The following is a 26,113-nucleotide window of genomic DNA, read 5'->3' on the forward strand; positions in this document are numbered from 1 at the left end:
AAGTATACATGGACACAAAAGCCGTTAGTTAAAATTCCTGTTAAAAAAGAAAACCGCCCTGGAAGTGGTTTCCATTCCAGCCAATGCAAAACTGCACCTACACTGGCAACGGGCTCCACAGCCTGAACCAGCCGTAGTCCCGTTGGAGATGCTCTTGCAGCCATGCAGTGCAGCCCGCTGCAGGCTAACGGGGTGCAGGAGCTGGCCACTTCCACTGATCGCGGCTAGTGAAAGCGAGAGCAGGCAACCGCCCTGATCACTGCCTGGGTGAATGTGTTATGGAAGGTTAAGCAACTTGTCCAGATTTTGTGCGCGCCCAAAGATGATGGCACCTGTAGGGCACTGGTGGGAAAATGGTGTGACACCATGGTGTGGCATGGTGAGCACATCCAACAGCCAGCACTTTCCAAGAGAGAGGCACCTTGCTGGTTTCAAAGGGGCCACCCTGGTCACACACAGGGCAGTACCCTCTGCGCAGGAATGGGCTGACGTCCCCTTTGTCCTTACAGAGAGGCAGGTAAGGGACTTGAAACACTTCAGGAGGAGGGGGGAAATCGGGGGGATTCAAAAGCTGGGTCATTCCTTTCGTAATTGTGAAGTATCTAAGACCTTCCACTATCTGCCTCAGCTGTGGGAGCAATCAGTGTAGCAACAAGTTTGCTGTTCCTTTATGGCTGGGTAGCCACATACTGGACCTGTGTGAAACCATTAATTCCTCTTCCTCTAACCTGTAAGGGTTTCTTGAATACCATGAAAGGGGAAGGGGAAAAAAAAAAATCTAATCTCTGACTGAGCTATTACGTTAATTCTTGCATCTCAAACAATGCGCACACAGGAAGATTCTGATATTATTTATCAGATCTGTAATCCATGTCTCTGTACAGTCAGGGTGAGAACAGTTAACGTGGCCTACAAAGCAGTTTGCTCTTACCCACTTCGTGGGAAGCTACAGATAACACAGTGCTTCTATGCTGAGAGACCAATTAGCTGTAAAACATTAACGCTTCCAAACAGAAGCTTTGTTCAAATCTCTGTCTTTGTAACATTTATTGCAAGGCAATAACACGTTACAACTCCGAACTCGCACACAGGGCAGTGGTCACTGCCTATAGCAAGGTATTTATTTCAGAAATACTAGTAAAATATTTTCCATGGACACATAATAAATACACTATTATACAAAAAATTAATAACCATTCAAAACTTCCAGAACAAGTTGTTTTACATGCATAAACAGAAAAGACGGTAAAGAACTGCACACTTAAATTCTAAACTGATCCAAAAAAGAGCTCAGAAAGTCGAACAGGATTTTTATACAGATTTTTTTTCAGCATTAGCACAATGTGCTTTGCAAATCACAGTTTTAATAAACTATCTTAATGCTTATCACGCTTGCATTATACATTATCTGCGGCACTAGTTAACAGATAACCACATTACAAAGTCCACAGATACTATAGTAGCTGACTAAGGTTCAACTTGGTGTCTTGCTGCTGCTTCCAGAAGAACAATTTCCTCCAGTGCAACACAGTTGGGGTGGCTGGTTACGGAGTGGACGTAGCAGTTCAATAACCCCACCTCCTTTCCCAGCACGCTCTGCACCTCATAACTCTGCAGCGATAAAAGCATGTTGATTAAAACAAACAGTCCTGGACATTCTGTTCTAAGCAGCATTCAGCTGGGAAGATGCGGGGTGTAAGGTCCTCTTCCAACAGACAACTTTTTTTAAGGACTCAAAAAGAAAGGTGCATTAGAACTGGTGGAAGGAATGAATGCATTAGATTTTCAATAATCAGATCTCCTGCTTAATGCACTGCTTCCCTACCAGGCTTTTAAAAATGAGCTGTTTAAAAAAAACAAAAAAACAAAAAAAGCCACTGTGACTTTGAGCTCAATTTTGCTGAAGCATAACCTGTATGTGTTCCCTTTATCTAGCTTTCTGACACTTGGAGATTTCACATGCGCTAGCAATTTGTGAATTGTGAAACATACAATATATCAATCACCTTAGCTAACAGATCCACTGCAGGAAAAAATATGTTGTACCTCTTTTTACACCCTCCTTTTAAATTTGTGTTGTATCAAGCATCCTTTATGATCACCAGTCTTTTCTGTTTAATGATCCAACTGGCGGTTTACCCATGAGTTGTGCCTGAGTGAATTTGTAGACTGCATTCTGCGTGGAGGAAGGGATGCGTGGCTGGGATGATTTCTCCAAAAGGAGAGAGCACGTTAACAGAAGAACTGGTAACACTGGTAACTGATACCTTGCTTGAGAGGGTATCTACCTCAGATGGCAGATTTACATCCATTTCTTTCCTCGATGGGACTGGCCTATGACCACCCTCTGACCACCGCCCTGCTTTCACCTGGGTTGTGCATTTGTACAGGTATGTGATACCCACATCTATTGCCTGGTTCAAGGTATAAAGAACGCCCCTTTTTTTCCCCCCTACATTATTTTTACCCCAGACCAGGACTGCCATCCAATTCACCATGCAGCTGCACAAACAGCTATACTGGTGTAACAGAAGGGCTCCCACAAGGTAAGGAACGAGTGGCCAGGGCCAGTGATGGCCACAACCAGCCTCCCTGCAAAAAGAAAAGCTACAGCCTTAGAAACTTCAGCAGCACTGGCAAAAAAATGCTACCTCAGGTGGTATTGCTTGTGATTACTCTTTGAGATGTGCTGCTTTTTAAAATGCAGCAGTTCAGAGATGGAAATGCTTATGGGAAAAAAAATTATTCCTGCATTTCAGCTAGGGAAAAACATAATTTTTTTCAGTTGACAGACTTCTAAATACTAGCATTATAAAAATCAAAAATTTAAAAAGAGGTTGTTTGATTCTAGTAACTTGAAAAAGAACTAGGTTTTGTCAGTCTGTAACCACACCAGACATCCTGTAAACTTAGCAAGACTTAACTGCTATTAAAAGAGCAAAATATTTGGAAACTTTCTTGTATCTCTTTGCTTAAATGAAATACACACTCTCCAGCATAAGAAAAATAATTTACAATTTCAGAGCAACATTCCACTTCAAATGTTATCCATAAATCCCACTAAAACTGTGAGGCACATAATAGCAAAATGCTAGAAGACTATATAAGACAGAGAAAGCAAAATGACCCGAATACGTGTCACCTAACTGAAGATATTTAACAGGAATGATAAAAAAGACAATGAGCTGACCTTTGCTCCCTTCCATGTGCAATGGAGAGGAGGGGATCTCAGGATCCTAACCAGACTTAATTACCCTCAGAAGGTGCCTGCTTCGCTGCTGACCATCCAGCAGCCAATGCCAGCCAGGCACCTACCCAGTGCCTCCCTCACCTGTGATAAATCTGGGTCACTGTGCCAAATGTCAGGGTTCTTCTATTATCTCAGATTAAAGGAATAACTACTTCACGATTACATAAACTGTACTTTAGCCCACGGATCCCCGTGGCTTACGTGCGTTTCATTCATACAAAGTATTACCTTGCATGCGTTTTGCAAATTTCACTACCATTACCGCCTGCCAGTAGTTTCATGGTTGTGCTGTTAGATGGTAGTTATGGTTTACAGGGTTTAGAAGACCAGCCCCAAAAGGTGGGCTGCTTGGACTGTATCTTTGCCACCTTTGGATCCACAGCCAGAAATGTGAGCAAAGCCCATCCCTGCCCGTCACAGCTCTGAATGTCTGGACATAGTGCCATTTGCAGATAGCTCTGCAGATCAGCAGCTGAGCTAAAGCTGTCTACACATTGCATCTGTGGCATCCCACTTCGGAAAAGGAGGGTGTCGGCCTGATGACAGTCATGCAATAGCAGGGCATCAGCAGGTGGAAGGTGTGAGTACCAAAGGGTCCAGCCCACTCAAATCCCAGGCTGGACATGAGAAAAAAAATCATTATTTCCAGTGAAATCTCCTACTGCTCCTAGTGCAGCTCTGAAATGAGCTGCCTGGAAAGGCAGAATCTACGTTCTTGGAGGTTTTCAGGACCCTGCCAGCCAGAGTCAGAGCTGACCTGCGCACTGGCACTAGCCCAGTGTGAGTGGTAGGTCAGACGACCTCCAGGAATCTCTTTCATTTCTATGATTCAAGTATCTTCCCACCTGATTCACGTCCCCTGTACTCTACCTCTACAGTAAGTTATGTAGTTCAACTTTCTTTCACCAACATTCATTATACCTACCCCATCCTCAGTGGCACAGGGCATCAGGAGAGAAGAGATCGTCCTTTGTAACAGCTGGAATGAGAAAATTAACAGGTTTTGTTCATGACAAAAATCTTATGAATGCAAAGATGTTCTGTTCACAGGTTAAAACAGTCACATTGATCAAGGATTTATCATTTTAATATAGAATGGTTTTGTTTCTCTCGCCAAGAAAGCAGAAGAGAGGTGACACAAAAGACTTTCAGAATGGGACTCCAAAAATACACATTCCTTCTAGGCTGTGGAGGCTGAGGTTTCCCAAAGCCAAGCCCTTCAGCTGCACGATAAAACAGTTTGCAAACCTCAGGGTGAACTCAACGACCGTATTATATGAGTAAGATCTGGGAACTAGGTCCTTAGTTGAATGAAACGGAAGTTTACTATCAGGTTAAATTATGGGATACTCTTACATCTTTTACTTTTTCTTCTGACAGAGCTGTCTACAAAAGTGCGGCTTATAGTACCTATGTGTCTACATATCTGGCCTCACTACACTCAAAGCACCGAAGCTCATTTTGTGCCATACCTTTACTTTTACTGTACTTTGAGATCGGGATGGACAACTCAAGAAGACTTCCAGCTGCATTTTCAAAACCGGTGAAATGACAACTTCAGAGCACTGGTTGCAAAATAGCACTCCTCTGAAACATGCAAATAATGATGGAAAAACATAAAGAAATGGAAAAGCTGTCAGTTGTAAATCAAAACACAAAACCTCAGCTATCTTATTCTCTTAAATTTGCTAGTAGACTTTTAGTAGGAAAGCCCTAGTAGGGATTCAGTTGATAATAGCAAGTAGAGCTCTTCTGTTGGTAAAGTAACTCTCTTGGAGGACCTAAACTCTTCTAGCAAAAGGATCTTCCTTTTACAAATTTTGGCAACATGGGGGGAAGTCAATATTTATAGTCACCCCACTTAAGCAAAAATTAATCTCATAACCTTCTAAAAGTTATGACAAAAGAAAATTTGTAGTGCAGATTTGGCCCAAGTGACTTATTGATTTAGGCTGTCGTTCAGCAAACATTCAACATTTTCAGCACACACTTAAGTCATATGCATAAAATTAAGCTCAGCTACATGAACTTGTTGGAATAACTTCCTAAACAAATATTGATGCTACATAGTTCTCCAAATGAAGCAAAAATATCCTTCACAGTAGAGATTTATTTTCTTCTATTGAACTACATTACTTTGTGAACATACAGACATCCTTATCTTTTGCATGATAGTATAATATAGGACAACTGTTTTGTTTAAAAATTTTCAGCCTTTTTTCCCTGGAGGCTATACATCACAAAGCATAAGCAGTGAAACTTCTCATATTTAGGAAAATGTTATCCATTTCAATGAGATCAAACCCATCCAACTTTTCCTTATGCTTTTTTTAAGCTTTTCCAGTAGAAAGAACCCCCCTTTCCTTCTTTTTACACTGACTACTCTCTTATTGTCTCATGGTTTTATTCCATCAGGTATCTCAGACTCTGCAAGAGCAAGCTGGCTACACAGCTGAAGGGGAGGTTTTCCAAAAGCATGCCAGTGTGACGCAGGTTTAGCATTTCAGGTAGTAACAGGTCCTGCAGGATCAGTCTTCACATTTGGGGCAGTTGTACTCCCAGAATTATTCAGCATCCTTTTTAGAAACATTATAAATTTAAAAGGTCTGGAACACAACTCTTTCACACTTACGTGAACTACAGCAAAGATCACAGTTCAATATAAAAATGAGGTGAACTGGAGGCACATATAACAAGGCAGGGTAGACAAACACAAGAAGCTACTTTTAAAGAAGCTTAAAATCAGACCTGTGATTTATGTGGATGTTTATTAAAACTTACAATGCTATGAAATCTTTATAAGCAATACTTTAAGATTAGTTTGGGAAAAAAAAAGTGATAACTGCAAATGCAAACCATTTCTTATCTACTTCTATCTTTCTTAATAAATTAATCTAACCTTGCAGGTTTTATCAGTTCATCAGCAATAAAAATACTACGGCTTAGTTCTAGGAAGGAACAAAGTGCAGCCTGTGCCTGCAGGAATCATTGCATCACCTACTGCTGGTATGGCTACATCTGCAAAACACCTGGAGTGCTCTGGAGCATGCTGACTCTCACCTGTCCTGGGGACACAGTTCCAACTTTCCATTCCCACATCTGTCGCAGGTAGGCCAGGAGAAAGCAGTGCTCTCATTAACTCCAACAACAGTACCTGCAGAACATGAAATTCTTACAAAATACTAATGTTAAGCTAGCAAACACAGTCACTCCTGGCTTCACAGCAGGTTTGATGCCTTCTGACTCAGCTCCAAACCTGTCAAGAGTTTTTCTCTTTCCCTTTCTCTTTCATCCCTCCAACAAGGGATTGCAGCATGGCAGAGCATGTTACATTCTAAAAATATCAGAAGGTAGATAATTAATAATTAACTTTCCAAACAGGTTCAGTTCTTTTTGTTTGGGTTTTATTGCTTTTCTGATTTGTTTTTGTTTGTTTGTTTTCTTTCTGGTCCTCTGATGTTTCCTTGGCAATAAACAGATATAAGAATCATCAGGTCAGATAGCTTGATATCGTTGTTTAGGAAACACAAACCAATGAGATGACCCAGTCCCTTTTGAAAACGATGCAGGTTAAATTCCATTAACAATGGAGTTATTCTTCATTTATACTGACTTGACAGAGATTAGATCTGGCTCACAGACATAAGTGTGTGCCTAAGAAGGGAATGCCAAAGATACTTTGGACTATATAAAAGGCTTTTGCTAGCTCTGGCAAGAAAAAAATATATTCAGAATTTTATGAGAAGTCAATAAAGAGTGTATGATGTTTTATGGTAACGATATGCTGAAATTATGAGCACTATTTATGGAGAAAATACATCTAAGTGTTTTGAAATGTACAAAGTGGATCACCTGTGAGAATGAAATTGCACTAAAATAAATGCTCAATGGTACAACAGAAGTACAGACTAAAAATTCCCCTCCTATTGAGCAAGAATCTCACAGTTTCACACTGCAGTCAATAAAAGAAACCCTTGGAGACTAGGGAGCATTTACACCGTCTGGCCTGTGAGGCAGAGTGTTAATCCCTTGCTTTCCTAGCTCTCCTGGGGCAAGGACTGACAGAAAGAAGGGAGATACACAAAAACAACAAACCCTTAATTTCCTTTGGGAATTCAAAGGACAGCAAGTCTGAACATCAGGAAAGGTACTTCTCAAGTACAACTTTTATGACCCAATTTCTATGCATAGAACAAAACAATACGGATTTCACTGACAGAGTAAGTAATTCTGTGTATTTAACTCTTTGGACTGTTACAGGAATAATTTTGATTCTTCAGTTTTTGTGATAAACTGGAAGTTTCCATCAGTACTTGCTACTACAAGGTAGGATGCTGTCTGCCACAGCACGGGTGTGTTTCTCTGGAGTGAACGCAGTCACATCCAGCTGTCACAAGTGGTGCTCCCTAGGGCTCAGTACTGGGGCCAGTGCTGGTTAATATCGTTATCAACGATCTGGACGAGGGGATTGAGTGCACCCTCAGCCAGTTTGCAGATGACACCAAGCCGAGGGGGAGTGTTGATCTGCTGGAGGGTGGGAAGGCCCTGCAGAGGGATCTGGGCAGGCTGGATCCATGGGCCGAGGCCAGTTGTACGAGGTTCAACCAGGCTCAGTGCTGGGCCCTGCCCTTGGGTCACACCAGCCCCACGCAGCGCTACAGGCTGGGGCAGAGCGGCTGGGAAGTGCCTGGTGGGAAAGGGCCTGGGGGTGCTGGTGGACAGACAGCTGAATGTGAGCCAGCAGTGTGCCCAGGGGCCAAGAAGGCCAACAGCATCCTGGCTTGTGTCAGAACCAGTGTGGGCAGCAGGACTGGGGCAGTGACCGTCCCCCTGCACTGGGCACTGGTGAGGCCGCACCTCGAACACTGTGTTCAGGTTTGGGCCCCTCACTGCGAGGGGGACACTGAGGGGCTGGAGCGTGTCCAGGGAAGGGCAGCGGGGCTGGTGAAGGGGCTGGAGCACAAGGCTTATGAGGAGCAGCTGAGGGAACTGGGGCTGTTTAGCCTGGAGAGGAGGAGGCTGAGGGAGACCCCATTGCTCTCTGCAGCTCCCTGACAGGAGGTTGTAGCCGGGTGGGGGTCGGTCTCTTCTCCCACAGAACAAGCGACAAAGCACGAGGAAACAGCCTCAAGTTGCACCAGGGGAGGTTTAAATTGGGTATCAGGAAAAATTTCTTCACTGAAAGGGTTGTCAAGCATCAGAACAGGCTGCCCACGGAGTCACCATCCCCGGCGGGTAACCTCCTTGGGCGGTACTTAAAAGACATGTTGAGACGGTGCTAAGGGCCATGGTTTAGTGGTGGACTTGGCAGTGCTAGGTTAACAGTTGGGACTCAGTCTTAAAGGTCTTTTCCAACCTGAATGATTCTATGATCCTTGTTCCTGGAAAAGAAAAGCTACCAACTAGTTATCTGATGTTTCCTTCTTTGTTAAAAAATAACTAAAAAAAAAAAAGAAAATCCCCTTTTCTGACAGATCTGTTTCTTGCTAAGCCTTTTAACTCCCCCCTAGTTTTGTGCCATATTGCAACTGTAGGATGCCAGTGCACAAGTAATGCAAGTACATTTGAAGAAAATGGATCAGGATCATACTGATGAGATTACCTCTCTAGTGGAGAGGTTTATTTTGATGACAACATAGAGTTCCCTTCAGAAAACCACCAGAGATCACTGAAATTGGAACAACTCAAAGCAGCAACAGGTCTAATGAACCAGTGACAGTCTTGTGCATCCTGCATACAAAGTGTTTTCTCAAGTTTAAGCTGCTGAACTGCTGCACATCTTTGTCAAGACTCTAGATTTTGCTTAATATTCACAACCCTTTTGGATATTTTCCCAAGATCCTTCTTTTAAATGGAAATGCACACAGCCAAAATTCAATTTTTACCTCTAGTCTATTTTAATGGGTTGTGGCTGGCAGCATTAAGCAGAGACTGATAATAGGACAACACTTGGAAAAACAGGTCTCTGGTGAGGAATGCAAAGAAGGCCTGAGGATTAAAAGTAACACTCTGGTTGAAATGTTCAAAAAATGAATGTGCATTTATTTTTTTCCTATCAGTTACCCTGATGGGATGGGAAAGGGAAAAGCTCAATCAAAAAGAGAGAGTTAGGTATGCTGATTGACCCCATTTTGTTCACACTGGGAAAAAGGAAACTGGAAAAAAACCCTCCCCTGAGTCAGGGCTTAAATATGAAAAAATCCAGCGTCAAAATTCAATCATTGATGGTGAGTCATATACTAGGCAAATATCATTAGTCAAGTAAAATTCCCATATAACATATGTAGTATGGACTAACTAGAATTTGCTCATAAGCATGGTTAAGAGGAGAAACAGTTCTGTGGAGTATGAACTGCCAACATTTAAGTCATCCTGATTGCTACTATACAGCAAAAAGAGGTTAGAAATTACTTTGTAATGCATAGCGATAGGAAAATTAATCTATTAACCCTAAGCTCACAGGTGAGAACCACAGACTCATCTTTAAAAGAATAATAAACTTTCCAGTAGAAAGCAACCACAGGTTTTCACTCATCTGTCGAAGAGCAACACACTCCATCCCAGAGCTGGCATGACAGGACCTCCCTTAAACAAGGATATCTGACAAACTCAGAGGATCTGCTTGGACTGCAACATTGTCCTTTTTTGATGGGGAAGGAAACTCAGATGTTCCTCCAGTCTAAACTCCTGCTCAAAGCTGGGCCAGCTATAGACTTGTGCCAGGGTGCCCAGGGCCCAGCTCTGAGGAGGAGTTTGGACTGGAGGAACTTCAGAGGTTCCTCCCAACCTAACTCATCTTATTTATACATCTTCCAAAAAATGACTATCTACCTAGAATCCAGCAGGGAGCATGGCCTGTGCCCCCCCAGTCCCAGCACTCCTGGAGGCTCTGATGCTGTGACCGATCACCATATCTGAGGAAACCTGAATGACTACCTGCATTTTTCGCTGGTTAAAAAGAAGTTCTTCTGGGGAGATTGACCCTGCCAAATCCCTGAGAGCCAGGAGGAGCAGCCATGACTGTAAGGAACAGAAAGGAGCACTACTTCAAGAAGGGGTAGAGTAAAGCCTTTGCAGCCTCTGTAAGTGTTAGGTGAGAGGATGCCTACGTATGGCATATGTAGGTGACCAAAAACACAGGAAGTGAAAGGAGGGCACAGAGAAAAACAACGAAGGAGATAATACTGCTTCTTATTGAAAGCCGGACTAATAATTCTCTGAGTTAACAGACAGAGGCAGTAAGTGAATTTTAGAGATGATAAATTTTCCTTCATGGGTTACTCCTTACATCAAATACATATTCTCCCACCAACAAAGTAGGCTTAATGCCGTTAGTTTCCCTTCTTCAGAAGACAGATGTAGGCAATAACTAACCAAAATCCAAAACAGTAGATATGTATCTTAAATGCTATTAAATAATAATATTAAATAAAGTGATAGTTATCATCAATATATAGCACTAGCATAGGTACAAAGAAGATACATTATATTCTATGTTGGTACCAAGGTGTGGGAACATACTGGTTAACAGCTACCCTGGACAAATTTCAGATTAAGCAAGACAAGGTTGTAGGATTAATTCCCCCTTTTGTCATTCGTCCATCTGTAATACAGGAAAGCGTGACACCTCCCATGTGTGTAAAGTAAGTACTTGTTTACATAATACATCACAAAGGTGTATTTTCTTTGCTCTACTGGAAAAAGAAAGAACAGAGAAATGTTTGCTTTATCCTGCTACGCACACTGTCAAAGGAACAAAAGAAGACAGGAACTTCTCATACTTAGTTATAAAATTAACAGCAGAGAAGTGATAATTCTTAGCATAACTACTGGAGAGGTTAAAAAAAAAACCCTAAAACATATTTCACACCCAGTGACAGAAATATTTTTCAAGTAACTCACAATATTGATTCGAGATGTACATAACAACCAAGGCTCTGAGTGAAGTGCCTCTAGTTGTGCTTGTTTTTCATCATGCAGTGTTAAAGTTCGAGATTTGTCACTGCAACGTGCTCATTTACGCTAAGTTGTGGCTCTACCATAAGAGGAGGTATGTTTAGTAACAGCTTCGTGTGGCTTCAGACTGCTTTTTCAGTGCATCACGTTATAGCTGGAAGCGTTGATTTGTAACCATTATTTGCTATTATTTTAAAACTAATTTCAAATGCTCCAGTGAATCACTTGAAGGTGTAAATGTAAAACAGGATCAAGAATTTTCTACAAGGGCTACCAGAATCATAAGAGTTAAATTAAAGGAGGAAACTGTCTTTAAAAGCCAAGAGTTATTGGGCTTTTAAGGACTTTTCCCTATAGGCACTCTCCAACTGGGAGGTTTAAGAAGCTGGCTCGGACTGTGTATTAGAAAATACACAGTAGGAAATGTTTCTGCATGATTAGGAAATGTTAGAAAATACACTGTAAGAAATGTTTCTGCATGGTTAGTGGTAGGACTGAAACACTAGACAAAACTATGATCCAAAGTGGCTGATGAGCAAATATTGGCCAAGTTAAGCTAGATGACTATGGTGAAATATTAAATTGCCCCACTGCAGCAAAGCTCTAGGGAAATCAGACACTAGCCCCTACCATTCAGGATCTGGCTAACATATCTTATCCATCTGCCTAAAAAATACTGGTATACTTTATTGTTGCCAACATCAACAAGGCTGGTGTGAACAGAAGGCTCCTGAAAGAAGGCAGCAAAGGAAGGAATATAATAAACCAGACTGTGCATCAAACATTTATTCTGAGGTATGAGTGTGTGGGAGCAGAGCTTGGCCAGCAAAAGGCAAACAGAGCCCACAAAGAAGTATAAAAACTTAAATACCCTAATGACCCACAGCAATACTGTGCTTTTTTATCCCTCCATGCTGTTCATGCAAGAAATCAATACGAAGACATAAAAGATTAAAGTGAGCACAAATAATTAACTGCATTCATTTCAGAAAAGGCCATACAAACCTTTTACAGCACAAATGGAGTTGGCCTGTGTTGTAGAATCCAGCTCATCGAGTCTGACAGGGCCAGTCAGCTCACTGAGGTCAGCGCCAGCAGCCGAGTACAAAAGAGGCTTTTGTAATAAGAGAACAGTACGTTCAACACAAATAATCCTACCTGCCAACAAAGACATTTTAACTCAGTACGGTAAGAAGGAAAAAGGTGACCATGTTAATTGTCACAGCCAATAAAGACAACAATCTCTGCCAGCTACTAAACAGATAAATAGAATCCATCAGGTTTTCTCAATGACAAAATATTTTGCCTTCAGTGATACATGCATCACGCTCTCGTTACACTTTGCAGCTCCCAGGGAAAAAAATGCTTCAAAAATTCAAACATGGCAGAAGAGAGTCTGATTCCACCCAGACTATGTTGCAGCACGCTCCCGGCAAACACGTTACCATCTCTTCCCTGGTAATAAGCTTGGGCACCCCTTTCAGTTGGCCTTACTTTGTTTCAAATATTACAAAGAGTAGGTAGGTGCAATACTTTATTCTTGAAAACAGAGATTTTTGCTTCAGGACACACAGCCGTTTACACAGCTTGGTGCTTCCAGTGCACTTAAATTTTGGAGTGACTGAAGGTGTGAGATGCAAACTACCTATGCAGGCACCCTAGGGAATCATACCTGAACCGCAAAAAAACAGCGATTACTGTGTAGTGGTGAAGGCTCACAGCTAAGATGGTACAGCAAAATTTCTGTATCTAGGGACACACAAGTCTCTTTTGCTTCTTTTAGAGGTAAAGGTCAATAAAACAAGTTTCTGCAAGAATATCAAAACAAATGAAACCAAGTTTCTTAAGATTTTTTGAGTCTTCTGTCAGCTAGCAAACTTGATTGACCCTGGTCATTAGATTCAACAGTCAGCAGCGAAGACTGACAGTAATAGTGGTGGACATATGGCGAGATCACTGAATTTCTCATTTGCTTTTTAGATCAAGCCAAAAACATTTTAAAAAATCTTATATGAAAGCTCTAATTGCAACCCCTTTCAAATTTCTCATCCCAAATTTGCAACGTCTCATCTTTATCTGAGAACGTAAGTCTCTGTAGGTCACATATTGCAGTGTCAGAGATTAGGATGCTATTTCAGTTCCATTCCAACTGCTTCAAAAGCACGTGTAAAGCTTACCATTTCCCCACAGCGCATCCCTGAAGAAGACAAGTTGCGAGACAACGCTGAGGGCTTCTGTGACTTCCATACTGAGAGCACACGATGCAGCAACTGACACAGCAACAACTTTTGGAATCATGTGAACCACATTTTGCAATGTGGAGTCAGTCACAAATAACAAAATCTCTCTTTGATTTATAGGAACACTGTGTTTTGTCTATGATTTAAAAAAGAAAAAGAAAATACAAAATTGGAATGCAGTTGCTAATTTTTACTAGAAGAAAAGACTAAAATAACATCCTCCTAATTAAATAACTAATAAAACTGACAGAAATTATTACATTTAGGGCTTGTACAGGATAATGAATCAAAGCTTTATTGGAATTTTTCATTATTCCTTACTGCAGATTCAAACATTTCTACCTTAAATTAACTTTACGAGGTCGACCCTCTGGAATCTTGACTTCATCTCTATCAGCCATCACACTTTATCATAACTCACTTGGACTGTACACGGGATTTGAAAACATATTTTATTAAAAAACCCCAAACCTATATATACTACATATTACATATTTATATCATACATATTTTATATATGTATATATATAAAGCTAATTGGATGCTTTTATGAACACAGACTTACATGATTTTTGCCTTTAAAAAAAGGGCTAAATATAAATATACTACTAATATTATGGCTGTGTGAGCAGATTTTCCATGTACTGTTATCTGATTCCCAAGAGCACCAGTCTCTGGTTAATAGCTACTGTCCAGTCCTTGACCAACAGCTACTGCAAGTTACAAAGCTGGAGGTTTTTCTTTCAGCTGAACATTTGAAAGATGCATAGAAATAAGGAAGTAGGTAATTTGTAAGTAGGAGACAGATGAATCCACAATGACAATGTAAGTTTTCTGCCCAAGTATAAAAATATTATGGTGTGACTAAATAAAGATATCTCACAACTACTGAAGTCACAACCAAAATACCTGCATTTCATCTCAGCCTTTGTATCTGAAAATAATTATCACAAAATCAGTAGTGTTATTTAAATTATTCACACTGGGATGATGAACAAGATGGACTAGGCAGACATTACATACACATCACTGCTTATCCCAGGGTATCTAACAAAATCAGATGAGTTACCATGTGATGATTCATGCGATTCTTCTTTTTTTTTCTAATACAGCTTTTATAATATATGTGTGTATGTGAATTTTCCCATGCTTTACAAAAAATGGGTTTAATAACAAAGCATATTACACATTTACCAGAGTTCAAGCATAAATTGTATATTTTAAGATTCTAATATTTTAGAAAATTTAACTAAGATTAAATTACTTTTTTAATTTAAAAAGATTTTGTTACTATTTTTAATTAGCCTGCCGCTTAAAAAAATCATACTTCAAACATTTAAATGAAAATGAAATACTACAATGATTGGAGATACACGTATCACATAAGTATTTTATTCTCAAAGTTGCATGTCTCCAGCATAAGGTAACGCAATGACAACCCCAACGTTTTGTCTTCAGTTGAATTCAGACCTTGAAACCGTTAACCACACTAACATTAGCTTTTTTGTTCATGCTAGCAGTAATTAGGGGAAATGCAGTAATTATAAATAATGACTGGGAAAATTCATAACTCGGATATTACAATTATGTCTTAATACAATATATGCTGCCTATTGCACTGACATTGTTTCTTTGCCTAGTAACTACATACACTCGAGTACCTCCTCTGTGTAGATAGCATTAGGTCAGCTTCAAAGACAGAATTTTTACAGCTGTCCCATGAGAATTACTAACACATTAAAAGCTGGCTTTCAGAAGAATCATCCAAAAAGTAAATAATAACAACAGCAAAAATCACAAGTTAGTATAAAATCATCATCTTGCTATGTGTGACAATTTGTTCTGAACAGAGAGGACACAACAGACAAATAGCAGCAGGATTGAGTTATAAGGAAGGACAGCTCCTTAACCACAGATGGAATATATTTCCTCATATTCCTTCTGTACCACAGTACAGATTCTGAGTAATAATAAAAGCATATTTCCATTCCTCCTTCACACAAATGAAGTATCTCAGAATGCTGGAGCTATGTAGAATAAATGTTAGTTTTTAAAGTACATTTGAATTAGCTCACATAGCAGACTATCTAATAATAATAAATCTGCAAACTAAACTAAGCTATAGACCCTTCCTCACTTATTATGGGAAGGATACGTCCTCTTGGCAAAAGCAACTGCAGTAAACAAGCTGCTGTTCATGACCTTCTTCTGGGAGAACTAGGCAAGCAATATGCTAACAGCAGGTAAATACCTTTACATTCCTAAAGCAGTTATCCAGAAGTGCTATCCAGCAGTTATCCAGAAGTTATTCATAAGAAGAATATCTTCTATTACTTTTCCAACATTACTTTCAAAAAATTTATGAGCACTCATGTTGTGCACTTATGAAAATTTAATGCTTACAGTTCAGTATGTGAATAGCCATTACAAAAACAGCTAATAAACCTCCTAGAAGCAAGAAGAAATCATAGACCTTTTCTTCTGCTAGACAAGCTTCCATTCTTCAAAATCACATCTGTTCCTGCACGCTTCATCTTTTCCCTAGTTTAGTGATGAAGTGCAAGAATACTGATGACCCACAGCATCTCAGATACAGACACTCCTGAATACAAAAATGTTTGGCTAGAATACCACTAGTCTGTAATTTTATTTTATTTTTTAAAATAACAGGTTTCTTGGAAATAGAATATGTGTCCATCTTTCTACTAGCACTCTATAGACCCCATCAAGCTAGCCCTTAGCTCATGTTTGCAAATGTTCTCTTAAATTCTCACTTACAATGGAGAAAACACAAGAGATATGCCTCAACTTGGGAGTTAAAAGTACTCCCTGCCTAAAAATCAAATCATAACTCATTGGCTTTTGAAGCAAAAGGGCAAGACCTAAATTAAATTTATGCCTCACACTGGTGGGAAGCATCTCCAGCTATTTTACTGGCTGTTCTGGAATTTCTTTGTCTTTGGTTCATATGCTTTGATTCACACTTTATTTCTTGTGGAGCTGATGGACAATTGCAAATTATTCTCAACCAGAATTCAGTGCTGGCTGTACTGAGGATCCAGTCGCCAGGAAAAAATAAATAAATCAGCAACAAAACATTCCTTTAACTACTGAGGAACTTAGCAACATTTTGAAAGAAAATTGTAGCATTATTCAGAAACAAAGAAATAAATCATAACTTTTCCAATGTAGTATGGATGGCAGATGTATTTACCTAAGAGTTCCTCCTTCCTACTAACTGGACCATAAAAGCCAAATTTGCCTGAGGGGTTTCTATTGAAGTCAACAAAAATAGTCCACACACTTGCAAGCAAAGAGCAAAACTGTATTTTTATATAACCGTCATCTGTTAAATTCTATCCCCAGTCACTCAGTTGACTGGGAACTTTTAGCTATATATCTAAGGGTAGCATTTAGCTATAAACCAAGTCTCAACTAACATCCTGCAAGCTCCCTTACCAGGGTGCAATATTATCTCTGGCAATTTATTCAGAAATAATTCAATTTTTAGACTGGATGATACTGAAACTGGAGATGCAGTTCATTTTACCCATTCACGCGCATTTTAGACCTGCTGATAATTCTGCGCACACAACTCTTGGAGATAATCCAGGAAGGGTTTATTGGGTTTTCCCCTAAACAAGATAAATGCTGGCTTCTTCACATAAACATGTTGATTTTATGTTGAATTCATTGTGAAGTGAAAAGATTACCTGCAGCCTTAGATACAGCACTTGTGCCCAAAAGCTACATCGTACATTACAACCATCGATCTGAAAAGGGTACAAAAACAGGGAATGAGACAAACATGATACCAGAAATCCACTGGTACAAAGTATTTGTTATCTGACTTGTAAAGCAGAGTACCTGAAGAATTTCCTTTAGACCATGAACAGCTGGTGGCTGGTACAAATTAGAAATCTGTTCTTCCTCATCCACTTCCACATGTATTTCACCAGACCGAACAGTAAGAATATAACAGAAGCTGGGAGGAGGAAGATTAGTTGTCAGCTATAAAAAAAGTAAGAAAAAAGAAATGTGATTTTAAAAAAGGCACTTCAGTTTGGCCAGTCGGGTTTTATAACAATAACCGAATGAACCACACAATTTACATTTTAAGAGGGCTGGGGAAACAAAATTATATGGTTAATAGCAATGACTCTCTGAAGTAGAAGCTGAGTTAATAAACAGACATTCACAAGTTGTAAGTGAAATCAGCTTGTGTGTATCATTCTTTCCATAATCGACATTGATCCTCATAACAAAAACATCTCATGATTTGGCACACTTGGCAAACACAGCGACTATTTCAAGGTGCTTGTTGGTATTTTTGCATAATTTTTTTTTTATTATCTGGTAGGAGTGCCCTGATAATATTTTTTTTTTTAACATCTGTAACTTTTCTGAGATTTGGGGACTTTTGCATGTGGGTGGGTTTTTGTGATAGTAAACAGCTGGCGAACTTTTAAAGCTGCCAAATTAAATCCAGGACAGCACAAGGAGATAATGAAGAACAGGAACGCAACAGCTACAAGAACTGCTCTCTTTGTGTTATGCCAGATATTTCTTTCCCCTTAAAAAGTACCATGATGTAACAACTTTATCAATCATCACTTAAAGAGGTCCCAAGCCAGAAAGGCAATGCTAGAAAATAATTTTAATTGCAGATATGGTAAAATATTCTTCTAGTGATGTTTATTGTTAATAAAGCATTTAATTTAATAAAAAAAATATGAATCTATTAAAGACAGCTGCCCACCCATTTAAAAAAAATCTGCATAAGGACAAAAAAAAAAAAAGCAAAAGAAGGTGATACCCAAATTCTGTTCGCCTCTGACAGCACTAAAGAAGATATCTAAACATACATATGGCTCAAAAGAAATCAGTTCCACAGATTTCTTCCCAACAACATTATCAGTATGCTGGCGGTATTATTTATATACCTATGTATAAAGCTGCTTCCATAAAGCTGTGCATAAAACTATACTGTTTGTGTCAAGAAAAATGTACCTCAACTGAAAAAAACTCCACTCAGCTGAAAATCTGCAGGCGTAGAATGCAAGCCATGATCATCTGTGGAATGAGTTAGTATTTCAAACCCATGACAGAAATGTAAATTCCATGATTATGGAAAATTTTCTACATTTTTAGATTGCTAATAAAATAGAGATGAATATCAAATGAGAGTCATAACAATGCTAAACAACATTTAAGAGCTTTGCTCCATCCGTGGATATTGCCATTCTGTTGTCCAAGGTATTTTAATGCAAAAAACAATCCATTCCTCTGAGACTTCTAAAATGTCTAGATGAAAGGGAGAGTTAAGGAAAGAACAGTCTTGGTTTTATATATAAGCAAATTCTGAACCTTTTATTCTTCTACATAAACCCCTGCACAATGCAAAGAACACTCTACATTTCAGAGAAAGGATTCTCAGACTTTAGAAATAACTAGTAATATCCACCTTTAATGTCCCCTGCTTTTGAAACATGTTTATGTCCAGGTTTTTCTTCTTTTCTAGAACTTGCATCCTGATTGTCTCCCCTAGGCTCTAACACAAATTTTTAACACCACAAAATTCTCCCTCAAAGAACAGCCTATACAAGAACTGCAAGGCAGCAAAAGCACTTGCCTACGCAGAAGCTTCTCAAGTGATGTTGTATTAACAAAATAACAGTTGGTATGACAGAACTCCTTTTCAAATACAAAAGCTAATTAAAGGAAAATCAAAGACGCAATTTTAGGTTTACAAATATACAGTAACATACTTTAAATTTATCTTAAAACCTCCTCAACCTCTAATATTACAGCAACATTCATTACTTTTTAGTAGATTATTTTTGTGTTCATCCTTCGACTGTCTTCACATGAGACAGTCAAAGTCGTCCTAACTAGTAAGAGACCTGATTCCAGCTGTCAGTCTGTTTTCACAGAATTTAATCTTCAGAAAAGTGCTTTCAAATCTAAGGCTGAAAACTGCTTCAAAAGAATAAGTGAATATCCTTGTATATAGATTTCTCAGCTGGCTCCATGCTACCTAGTATGTCTTTCCTCCTGCAAGGAGAGGAAAGGAATAATTTGTCTGGACGTCCTACCATTCCAGCTCTAGAGGACTAATAAGGGGCTAACTCAATCATTTTGAAAGATGCTGCTGATTCAGGGGGCTTCAGGTTAGCCTAGGAGGTTGTTAGAACCAGCAAAACAAAACTCAGTAGCTAAAGAGAGGGAGAGGATCTGATTTCCAAAGTAAATGCAATTACACTACCAACAAAAATAGTAATTGTGAGTTGAAAAAGTTCATTTCCATAATAACAAGACTTACCATTTCAGAGTCTTGACTTTGTCCAGGAACTTTCACAGGCACTACTGGAGGCCACAGACTGTCTATCAGACTAAAAAGTCCTAATGCCCTTCAAAAAGACCAATAAAATCAGGTTTAAAATGTTTTCCAGTGTTATACATTACATTAAAAAGATTCATTCAGAAATATAGTAAAAACCATTGCATGATTATGAAAACAATTTTAAATCATATTTGTTTTCTGGAAGCTGGTTTTGATTTAGTCTAATTAAATCTCCATCATTTCTGCTGCAGGGTGGAGAGGGAGGGAAGGGATGTATCACATTCAATGACAGGCAAGTCGTATTTAATCCTTTGCCATGAACAGACTGCTACATGTTAAAATTCAGGGAAACTGGGGTAAATGTAAAGTCTAGCTTGGGAAGGACACAAATAGCAGTACAACTTCTTTTACAAAATAACTGTTTGCTATTTAAACTGAGAGATTTATAAAAAAAGGCTTCTAATATTTTCATTTCTTGCTTTTCTCTAACAGCTGAGTGTAACTGCTTTCAGGAAAGTCTGTAAATATCAGACACAGAGAAACAGGCAAGATTTTGCTATCTTAAGTACATGTGCAGAGGACTGTCTCGTTCCTACACAGCTGCTCATTTAGTTACTATTTCTATGTATTGATTTTGCAAGTTTCCCACTTTTAATTTAGAAACAAACATAAAATTAACAGCCCAGCATATATTAAGGTAAATCATTGCAGGCTCTTTAGCTTTAGCAAGCAAAGCCGTAATTTGCAGCACTTCAGTGGCTGCCTTGTCAGTTGGTATGGCATCCTTGCTGGACAGGCAGGAACATCGGAGGGAGAGACCAAGAAAACAGCCGAGGGAGGGGAAATAGCTACAGATAATCAACTTGAAGAGGCATGCATTTTTGAGTTAGAGCTCCCAGTTATCTTGTCCTAATTCTCTGTTCTTTGTAGTTGAAGCACAGAGATCTGGATTTTAACCCCACGCTGCCTCCAAGAACAAGTTGTCTGTTCCTCCAATTAAACAAGCCGCTATTTCTGAAACAACTCTAAAAAATTAAGTCCAAGCCTTGCTAAAAAAAATGTTAGCTTCCAAACTCAACTGTTCAGAAGGAAATGGCATACTCTGGTACAGGGCTGAAGCACGTTGCAATACGTTGCTTCTCTTCAAGTGGTCACGGAAACTGTCCTTCTAAAGTTCTGCTTTTAGCTGACTTCTGCTTAAGCTCACTTATTTCTGTATTTCCCTACTGCTCCTCCAGATCCTTAAGTGCTTAGACTTTGGGTATCTATAGGCAGTGAACTTGACGTGTTTGTTCATAAAGCTCCGGATATCATCTATGATTCAGTGTTAACAGTGGTGCCTTTGGACTGGCACTGTAAGAAGTTTTATGGATGTAAATGTCAGAGTGGATCTTCAGGAATAAAGCTTGTGGTTCACAAGTCAGGTAACAGGCTGGCAGATTAAAAAAATGATGTTGCTACCTGTAGTTGTGTCGTCCACACTAATGAACAGACCAGAAGCACCAATGTGCTGCTCTTTTACAGAAATTAACTCCCTGACTTACACGGCATCATTGCCAAGTCTGTAAAAGGAGAAGGCTGAGCTCAGAGGTTGGGGTTTTGGGGTTTTTTTGTGCGTTTTGTTTTTAACAATGAGAACATTACAACATAGAAAGCAACACTTCTGGGGTATTAAAGAGACTTTACAGCAATTGACCACTTCTCGAATCCCTGATCGAGGTAGCTTTTCTGGCTCATGCAGAAAGATACCCTCTCTACAGTCACAGGAGGGCGAATGCCCACAAGAACAAACTGGCCTTGCTAACTGGGACATGAAAAAGGAGGGTTACAAAAAGAGAGGACAGCCTGCTGTACAACTTGGGCAGTTACACAAGTGGCCTTCCTCACACCACACGCAGCACTGAGGGCAAGGGCAAAGCACAGATACGAATGTACCACAAACCGCATGTATGGTGTGTACAGAGACTGCATATTTATCAACTCGGAGCAACTAAGCTATGTTGTTGCAGTAAAGATATAATCACATCTCACACAGACCTTACATTAATCCTTCATCTGTATTTTTATGTTTTCCCAAGGGACACGAAGTTGTCCCTTTAGCTCTCTTCCAGCTTGCTACTCCATACCAGAATATCTAATGAATACAGTACATTTTCTTCTATTACTTGTGTCCTTTTGGAGAAGGTCATCTACTGCTTGAACTAGGAGCACTTAATTATTAGTAAATGACAGTATTTGTTTACAAACAGGGCAGAGGAGCAGGACTGAGTGGAGAGTGTCTCCTGAATATCTCAGCCCCATCCTCTCCTTTGACACCAGGCAGGCAGAGGGCAGGGACGTTTGCCACCTGAAGGATTTGCAAGTTCCAAATAACATCCTGCCAGGAACCTTGTCTACCACAGGGGATGTTCTCTCCTGAAGCTGTCACTGTATCAGTCAGTGTCCCTGGTGAGGAGCTCCCCTTTTCCTCCCATTTATATGCCTCCGAGAAAGGGAACTCTCTTGTTACACTTAAGGACTTTGATTTAGCAGAAGGGGAATTGGGGAGTGGGGAGCGGGGAAATGACAGTGGAGAAATGGCAAGACATTGTGTCCTGCTCCACAGAAAATCACTATCCTCACAGAAAGAATAAAATTCATTCTCTTTATTGGCCAAGCAACACTCAAATCCCACTTCAATCTGACTTGAACAATGGGTGTATTTTATCCAACATGTGTATCCTTCTTCAGCTATAGAGTCAGGGCAAGAGATGAACAGCTGGCTCTGCGCTACAGTGAAGGGATATGATTAGCTCCCATGTGCACAAAGAGCCTCTCTGGCTATGGAAGACAAAATCAAAACTACAAAATTCTGCTCTGCAAGTGTTATTACTAGTCACTTAAAAAGTCACGAAAGGAAAGACTTCTAGAAAAGGAAAAGTAGAGTAAGAAGTGAGAAGAAACAGGCTCAAGGATTAAAAAAAAAAAGAACATGTAAAGTATTTGAATAACATTTTTTTTTTACTTCAGAAACAAGGACTCTATTACAGTTTTCTATAACTTTTCCTTGAAATAAGAAAAAAAGACTGAATCCATACCGGGAGAAGGACAGAAATCATCTATCAGATTCTAAGTCAACTCTGTACTTCCCATGCACGACTGAAATCTATGTTTGGTAAAAATCTTTTCATCCCATACTATATTTAGTTTATCACCAACACAGTACGATCACCAGTAACTCCAATGGAGTGTTACAGTACAGACTACCATAGAAGTATGGACTTGCCACAGGCAGTCCTCTATGTACAGGTACTCTTCTATAAACCCACATCTTCAAGCTTTGCTTATATATAATGATACTTTTATATTTGTGTGTATGCATATAATACGCAAAATAATTCTTTCTAGTGTCCTTCGTTATTTTTGTTATCCAATGTGCTCAAAAGGCATCCCTTTCAACTTAAACTTTCCTTGCAGAAATTTGGTACATCTTTCCCCTGTACCCATAAATGCAAACTGTCTGCTGTGTACCCGGACAGCAGTCAAGAGAATTTTAAAGATTTAATACAGTAAGCCAGGCTAAACACATGGCTGAGAAAATGCAAAATATATGTGCAACACAGCCAGAAATTAATCTTGACCTATTTAACAAATCGTCTTAAACTACTCCATAGAAAAATTACTGAAAGATAGCAAGTGATACTAATAAAACAGCATTTCCTTTTTCCTCCCCACAGTGCTTGCCATAGATGATTACTGTGCTGCCCTGTCCAGAAGTAGCTGCTTTCATGTGCTCATTTAACCACCTTCCTTCTCAGTTTCCACAGCTCAGCAGGAGACAGAAACCACCTTCTGCTTCTAACCTCCCTTGCCTGTTTTGCCCTTCACTGCAAAGTCAAATGGCATACAGCCATAGATGTACATGCTTGCTCTATGCTTTTTGATAAAAACATACAAATAAAAAGAAACGCTGTTTTAATTGCATTTAGACACCCAGTAAAGTGATAAATCAGCACATCTACTCTCATCCTGTGGAAATTTCCTTCATTTCATACTACAAGCTATACTACAAAAATAAAAAAATCTTCAAATTTTCATTTTTCAAAACTGTATTTCACTGACTCTAACTTGACAACTTGTTTCATAACTTGATAAGAAAATTTTATTTATTTCTCCCACAAGCATGAAGTTTCATCTACAGTTCTGGTCCAAGAAGTTTGTGCGTGACATGCCTGACTCAACTTTTAATGTTACAGCTTATAGTTTGGGAGATTTTTCAATTTTAATAATCATACCACAGGTTCAGCTGAAAATTACTCCATGGAGAAAATATCAGCAACATCAAAGAAAGCAGAAGAAAGCAGTTATGGCCATAACTAGGAAAAGAAGAAAAACTACGTAAGTTTTACAGTAGGGGACAGGAAGCAAGATGCTAGGATTCTCCTCCAATGCCTTCCACAGCTTTGCTCCAGGGACTCAGGACCTGGCACTTCTCTGTTTCCTCCTCTTCTACTCTCCCAATTTTAGTCTAAAATGAAACTGTTTTCTTTTGGCAGTATCAGAGTCAATTATTAAGAACTCAAAACAGAAAGCACTTCATAGCCGCCTGTGAAACATTGCCTTGCTCCACACTAAAAAGAAATTTGGTAATGATCACCTAGACTGCATAAGCTTCAACTATCAGACGACAAGCAATCAAAATATAAAGCTGATACTGCAGGCTAGCTCTCCCTTTAATTGACCTAGTAAGATCTTGCAGTGCACAAGCTATGCAACACTGTATTTTCTCAGACTTGATTAGTAAAAGCAACAAAATCATATAGTAAAAATCTGAGCCTACTAAACCAGCATCTCAGCCAAAATACAAACAGGGAGGAAGGGTTGCTGGCCTTTTTTCCCCTAAGTTTTGTTTAGATATATGAAATTATTTTGTTGCATAATTTATTTACATACTTCAATAACTCAATTTTCTATAGTACATTAGAAATTACACATACTACATTAAAGCACTGAAATTATAATATAAAAGTACTTTTGATTTAATATGGATATGCCTATGTTATTCGCCAGTGCTGGCTACTAAACAGATTAATGACAGAAGCGCTGAAGGTAGAAGCAACAGCCCATGCTTGTTAGAGAGGAGAAAACTATGGGGAAAAAGTTAACTTCTGATACATAAGCAGCCATCAAAAATAATTAAAAAGTAATGCAAATATTCAAAACTTTGGCACGATTACTGAAATTATGCTTTAAATGAAACCAGCTTTTAACCACAGCTATTACTGAAGTGTTTCAGGACCTCAAAACCTCAGAGATGTGGGTGGTTCTTTTACATGGCAGTCTTTATGGAGGAGGGAAAACCAAAGGAAGGAAGTTATGACTTCTTTGCTTTGCGGAGAGTTCTTACTACTACATTTCCTGTCAACGTCCAGCAGTTGAGACACTTTCTTGTACAGCAGTTAGAGGTGGTCACCTCTTCTGAATGTAAAGCGAAAAGAAGAGGAAGTGTATGGTGAAGAGTGGAGGAAAAGGGAGAGAGAGAGAGACCAGAAAAGTATGTGGCTTCAATAAAAAGTAAAAAAAGTAAGGAAACCCTCAGGCACAATAGTGACCAACACTACGGGGAGATTTCACGTTTCAGTGTCTACCATCTGAAAGTTTAAAATGACCAACAACAAAAGCCAACTTCATTTGAAAATGCATACATTTCTCAGAGAAACATTACACTGGTTGATGAACTCAATATTCAGTCTACTTACCTCAGAGGAAAACGCAACAGGTAGGACAACCTGCCACAAATTAAAGGTTGGGTCACGTGCCAAAGCTGGTAAGTAATTGATGTATCCTCAAAGTGGTTCACCCCATCCAGCTTAAGTGTGGATTTTAGCATTATCCATGCAACAGTAACATCTTATTTTGAAACTTGTTAAGCATTTTTTCAATTTAGGGACAAAATATATACTGACACCCTGCATTAATTACAGATTAAGTTAAAAACATTTCTTCCTCCCTCCTCCATTTCTAAATTCATGTCATCTTTCTGTTCCGCAGAATTGAAACTCTTCATACTTCTACCTTACAAGAAAGCATAAAGAGAAGCAGCAGGTAGGTCTCCCATACTCAGCAGTAAATCAACTCAGTGCTTGGCAAATCAGGTGGAAAGACAAAATCCAAATTATTATTCTGTGTGGAACTCCAGTGAGGGCTAAAAAAGTAAAACTACTATTTTTGTCGAGAAAGACAAATCTCTAACTACAAAGTTTATCCCAGCTCATTGAAATTAATTTCTGGTAGGAAGCAGCAGACTATGACAATTTATAGGTTATTTACTCCTGAAACATTTCA

At 39.3% G+C, this 26,113-nt stretch overlaps 1 protein-coding gene and 1 long non-coding RNA gene across 6 annotated transcripts in view; one reads left to right on the forward strand and one right to left on the reverse strand.

Moving 5' to 3' along the window:
• The window catches only part of SPIDR (scaffold protein involved in DNA repair), a 209,238-nt gene that overhangs the window by 413 nt on the left and 182,712 nt on the right, over window positions 1-26,113 (reverse strand). For 2 of the 4 annotated variants that reach the window (XM_056330864.1, XM_056330863.1), the window contains 8 exons: window positions 19,769-19,856; window positions 17,314-17,457; window positions 17,160-17,219; window positions 13,384-13,582; window positions 12,212-12,364; window positions 6,311-6,404; window positions 4,723-4,837; window positions 4,176-4,229 (listed from right to left, as the gene is read on the reverse strand). In XM_056330864.1, coding sequence (XP_056186839.1) covers window positions 4,176-4,229; window positions 4,723-4,837; window positions 6,311-6,404; window positions 12,212-12,364; window positions 13,384-13,582; window positions 17,160-17,219; window positions 17,314-17,457; window positions 19,769-19,856 — 907 coding nt within the window. Of the gene's footprint in view, window positions 1-1,081; window positions 1,757-4,175; window positions 4,230-4,722; window positions 4,838-6,310; window positions 6,405-12,211; window positions 12,365-13,383; window positions 13,583-17,159; window positions 17,220-17,313; window positions 17,458-19,768; window positions 19,857-26,113 lie in introns of those variants that run through there. The other 2 variants (XM_056330865.1, XM_056330866.1) reach the window with 2 other exon arrangements.
• Window positions 2-13,479, forward strand: LOC130145678 (uncharacterized). Of its 2 annotated transcripts, none has more exons than XR_008820640.1 (4): window positions 2-517; window positions 5,666-6,358; window positions 7,511-7,576; window positions 13,397-13,479. It is a non-coding gene; the product is annotated as an uncharacterized LOC130145678 (long non-coding RNA). The 2 variants fall into 2 exon arrangements; XR_008820641.1 differs by lacking the exon at window positions 2-517 and adding an exon at window positions 1,763-2,390.

The sequence above is a fragment of the Falco biarmicus genome, chromosome 3, assembly GCF_023638135.1.
Source record: "Falco biarmicus isolate bFalBia1 chromosome 3, bFalBia1.pri, whole genome shotgun sequence".
Classification (NCBI taxonomy): domain Eukaryota; kingdom Metazoa; phylum Chordata; class Aves; order Falconiformes; family Falconidae; genus Falco; species Falco biarmicus.